Raw genomic sequence first — 5,354 nt, forward strand, 5'->3', positions numbered from 1 at the left:
GTGTTTAATGGGTCCACCTGTGTATATGAAAAACAAAGCAGCCCAAGAGAGCTGGACACTGCATTCCCTGGGATGCACTTCCATTGTGAGTGACCTAAAAAGCAGGATTTTGTGGGTTTTTTTTTTTTTGCTTTAGTTAACATTACCGTGCTGAAGCTGGATGTTAAAGCGTTGTCATTTCGTGTTTCTGTGCTGCAACGTTCTGATTATCTTCACAAACACAGCTTTGTGAACAAAGGTTCTGTTTCTGGTAAGGTGCTTTTGTCTCGTGTGTTTGTGCCTACCCTTCATGTCACTGTCTTGCCATCTTTTGTTTGACTCCTAACGCCCTATTACCGCTGTGATTCCGTGGGCTGCAGTATGGGGAGCAGCAACAGAACAGATCTGCCTCATGCTCTGCCAAAGCAAGCACAGGGAATGCCTGTACCTGTCTCTGACAGGGCCATAAAATTAGGCACTAAATCACACATGCCTACCGCCCCCCCCCCCCCCCCCCACACACACACACACTTATGAGACTCATAAGACTCATATTGAAAGGATGCTGCGGGGTATCTGTGCAATTGCCAGTCAGGTGCGCTCCTTCAGGGCAACAGTGAATCCATCCACAAACTTCTTTTTTTCTGAGCGGGGATAAAGTCCTGTGTCATAAAGGGTCAAGCGTGTTACCGTGCTCACCACCTGCTGATCTGATAGCACCTCTGCGGGATGGCATGAAACGCGAGCCTTTGCAACACTCATCTGCCCCAAGCCAGCTCAACATGACCAACCACTGGTGGAGACCCAGGGTCAGCGTGATCCAGCATCACCACGTGGTGTTCTGGACAAACTTGCTCTGTCCTTCAGAAGTGCAGGGTCATGGTGTGCAAGCCAACATTAGCAAGCGAGCTCTAATGTTTTGCATTCTCAGTGCATACTAGCAAGTGATTAGCACTTTGGCACCTGATAAGTGCAAAGCAAACAGGTTTTTCAGTACGAGTGGGTAAACGGCAGTGTGCAAAACAGCCGAGTGCTCTGCTGCGCTAAGAGTGAGACAACTGTTCCAGCAGATCAGGAGATATCCCATTAAACTGGGATGAGGTTGCTGATCCAAAGCATACATTAGTCCAGTCAAAGGGAATCCGTTCCAGCCCATCGCACCCATACTACAGAGAGATTCCTCCTCCATTGTGCCGAAGCGAGCATCAGCGTGTGTCAGGCACCAGGCATGCTCCCAAATATAACAACGCAGCCCTATCAGCCCCCACCCTTTGCCCCACCTCCACCTCCACCCACTCACTGATGATGGAGAAAGATGTGGGTAGGAGAGCAGTTGAAGCCGTGATACTTTAGTGGGCTTTACACATGCAGGAATCTCTGCTTTCCACCAGATTCCCCAAAGTTGCGACTATTCCACCATACTACAGTTCAAGCTGTAGCAAGGTCAGAAATTCCCAATGTGATGTTTATTCGGACGCTGTGAAAGCTAAGGAAACAGGTTTGGATCTATTTTGTTAAAGCTTGGCTCCTGTTGAGGCCTAGAGGGCAATAATCAGTATATATAACATGGGATTCTTCAGGCATGAAATGCTGTCTATTCTTTTTGCCCATCGAGGGACACAACCTGTTAGAATACAGATGCCATTGTGTGGGAGGAAACTAGAGAAAGAAAGATTATTTTAATCACATCAGGGAAGCACCTTTGGCCTAGACTGAAATAAAAAAAGAGCTTTGCTTTTGTTAAAATATTACCAAATGTCAGGCGGGTTCAGCCGGTGTTGAAAACAAAACATTGCCTTGCTGGTCTAAGCTGTTGTCTCTGGGCTGTCTTTCCTTTGTGACGCTGGAAACCCGCGAGCGGCTCTGCTGCTCACAAAAAATCCCAGCGCACCCCGCAGGCAAGCTCAATGGGCTCTTTGTGCGGTGGGAGTGAGTGTGCACGTGAGCGTGCACAGATGAGCATGCGTGCAGGCTTCACGTCACAGTGGATACCTCGAAGACCCAGACACCCAGCTTCGTGGCCCCTGGTGTGCTGGCAGGCCACTGGCTGCAACTCTCTCGTTTGTCATGCATCAGCGCTGAAAGGTGCAAACTGTTTTACCGGCAGGAATGCTCACGTATCGAACTTGATACGCATAATTTGTTTAGATGTCACAAGATCGATGCTATTGATTGTCAAATGCATGAGTACTGACTTCTGAGGAAGGTGGCTATCAAGGCGAGCTTGAAAAGTTAAATGAGCCTGTCACACTGTCTCAGGGACACCGCTAGCTCCAGTGGCCTTTTGTCCACAGCTTACATTTTTGTTTATACAGCATCCTTCCTCAAACCTGGTTGGACTCTGGCTCCTTAAGAAGGGATTAAAAAGTGAATTGTAACATGGTTTCATTGCCTCAATGCCCCTGTGACCTTTGGGTCTTCACTGCTCTCCTTGTGCCCTTCTGTAATGCATCTTGCATTGCCTGTCTACTCAACTGCAAAAACAGAAATGCTAAACATGTAAGTTAGGTGAATTGGCTACCCTAAAAAAATTGTCCTTTGTAAGTGTGAGTGAATGACTGTATGTCTGCCTGTCCAGTGATGGATGGCGCCCTGTCCTGGGTGTTCTCCACCCTCCCCTTCCTGCTGCAGTGCCCGGGGGGGGGGGGGGGGGGGGGGGGGGGGGGGGGGGGGGGGGGGGGGGGGGGGGGGGGGGTTTCCGGTTGAGAGTATGCTCAGTGCGATTGGTTGCTGCTTCTCACCACTGTGTTGACTGGATGTAAAACCATTGTGCAGTGTGTTGATTGTAAAGCATCGTTGGATACTGAGAAAGGCATTATATAAGTGTATTTTGTTAGAATATTTTAAAATAATAGAATTATTTAATAATAATAATAATAATAATAATAAGAATCTTTTAAAACAGGATTATTAATATAGCAAAAGTTATTATACACACACACACACACACACACACACACACACATACCCACACACAAAACCAGAAAAAATGCATCATGTTTCAGGGGTTTACATTATAGGACTTTGTAACCACATGATATAAAACAATAAAAAACATAGCAGAGGTTCTACATTACCCTCAAAGGCAAACATTTCCCATTAGTGAATTATCTTCTTTTAAAACAATACAACACAAAAATACTGGACAATTCTACAACAACAATACATCTACTACCTGAATTTTGAATTTTTCCTTCTATCTGTTGCACCTAACCATTGAAACTAAGTATCCTTGTGTCCTTGTATGAGGACAGTGGGTTGATTTCCCTCATACGAGGACGCAGGGACAGCCAGTGCTCTTCTTGGAGCGCTGCTGGGCATTGCAGGCTTCTGTACTTACGCCCCTGCCACAGGTCACTACAACACAGAGGAGGCTGCAGAGACCTACAGGTGTGTTATGTTAGGGCTGGATCTAAACTGCAGGTGTGAGCCCCTCCGGGAGGATGACTGTCTAACCTGGCTTCAGCACCACTTCAGTATAACACATATCACACAGGGTGGGAGACACTAGAGGGTTCACCTACTCACCATTAACAATTAAAGGCAGAAAAGCAACCTGATACACCTGATGTGTGTGTGTGTGTGTGTGTGTGTGTGTGTGTGTGTGTGTGTGTGTGTGTGTGTGTCCTATAATGTGTGAGAGCATGTGCATCCCATAATGACCTATTCAAAAAATCCCCTGCTAAGATAATATGGACATTTTAGGAGATTAGGTACAGTCTGCACCTTGTATAAAAGCTCATAGTTAATTTTTGCACTGGCTAGTCTGTAACTTATATCCAAAATAATTGGTAGTCATTAGTATGAGGCTCCGGCAAGATGTTTATATCCATTACAGGCTACATTTCCATAAAAAGGTTCCAAGGCACAAATCAGACCTTTTGCTTGAATAACAATGCACATAAATAAAGCCTGAATATGTAAATAAAATAACACCACAACAGGTCTATGAATTTAAAAGTCAGATACAAAGATAATGACTGACTAGGTAAATATTGCCCATGTATAAACTGTGGGTGGATAGAAAGATTGATATTAATAAACAGATACAAAATTAATAGAAAGAGCATGCCCATCTGTTATCAGAATTTAACTAACTACAAGATTCATATGGTTTATTTTACAGAACAGTAGGGAAAATTATTATCCAGATGTTGCTTTCTCACTCAATGTGATGCTGAATATTAGAGCATTACTATTGTGTCTAATAGGTGTGGCACAACAGTTAGAGCACTCAGTAGCCTGTGTGCTGGGTTCTGGAAATGGTGTGGAACTGTTGGAATTCTCCTGGATGTTTGCATATATAGGAAGGACCACCCGGACAAAGGAGGAGAGAGAGAGAGAGAGAGAGAGAGAGAGAGAGAGAGAGAGAGAGAGAGAGAGAGAGAGAGAGAAACACATTTTGAGTGTTTCTGTAAGTTACCACCGCTCACCTTAATGCCCTGTTGATGGCTCGTTAAAGTGAGCTTCGTCTCGTCCAGAAGCAGCACCTCGCAGTAGAACTCCTCTTGAGCCGAACAGAAACAACTCATGTTGCTCAGGACGGTGACAGTTCTGGCTACAGATTCCGTAAATGATCTCGTACTGATCTACATAAGGCTGCAATTCATCACGAGAATTCCTCTTAATAGTAAGAAGAGACAGCGCACGCTGGCCACCAGGACACTTTGTTCGATGGACTCCTTTGTTGCATACTGAACCAAGAGGAGTGTTTTTTTTATTTTTATTTATTCCTCATGCCAAACTATTCAAATTTGACATCACAGCAATGCTCTCAGCATTTTCCTTTGTTGGGATCACGCAAAGACCAAATAACACTGTTCCTTAAACACTGATGATGGTACGTCCAGTTGTCAGGTGAATTGCTTATCTTGAGTGGCAAAAGTAATCCCTCACCTTTTAGTCGCGTTTTCGGACTGTTTGCTTCTTGTTCGTTTTCATCAGAAACCATTATCAGCGTGCAGACATGCGTCCGTATAAATGATCCTCACGATCTTGTAAACGCACCTAGGTGCCTTGAATTCACTGCTCCGCCAGCCCGTTGCCAGGGAGCTACATGTCTATTTCCCACAATTGTTCCCCGACTCCGCCCTCATATACACCACTTTACTAGTTGGACAGGGCAAGTGGTTTAAAAAACACAACGTTCCTGCCATCTGTCGGAAAGAGCGAAAGATGCTTCAGTGGAACTTATAGATAGGTTTTCCATTAAATATTGTTTTTTTTCGGAACAAGCAACTCGTTCACCACCTATTGTCACTTAAGTGATCACATGTTACTGTAGACGAGGAAAACGCTACACAACCGCATTAATATACGTGCCGTAGTTTTATTTTATTGGTTATTATTAAATGTCCCTCGCTTTCAGCGCTTGG

The 5,354-nt window shown here is 44.8% G+C and overlaps 1 protein-coding gene across 3 annotated transcripts in view; it reads right to left on the reverse strand.

Annotated features, from left to right (window-relative positions):
* The window catches only part of epb41l4a (erythrocyte membrane protein band 4.1 like 4A), a 29,978-nt gene extending 24,969 nt beyond the window's left edge, over positions 1-5,009 (reverse strand). For all 3 annotated transcript variants that reach the window (XM_035535205.1, XM_035535206.1, XM_035535204.1), the window contains exon 1: positions 4,413-5,009. In XM_035535205.1, coding sequence (XP_035391098.1) covers positions 4,413-4,511 — 99 coding nt within the window. In that variant the 5' untranslated portion in view covers positions 4,512-5,009. The remainder of the gene's footprint in view (positions 1-4,412) is intronic.
* Positions 5,010-5,354: the final 345 nt, after the last annotated feature.

The sequence above is a fragment of the Electrophorus electricus genome, chromosome 17 (genome assembly GCF_013358815.1).
Source record: "Electrophorus electricus isolate fEleEle1 chromosome 17, fEleEle1.pri, whole genome shotgun sequence".
In the NCBI taxonomy this organism is placed as follows: Eukaryota; Metazoa; Chordata; class Actinopteri; order Gymnotiformes; family Gymnotidae; genus Electrophorus; species Electrophorus electricus.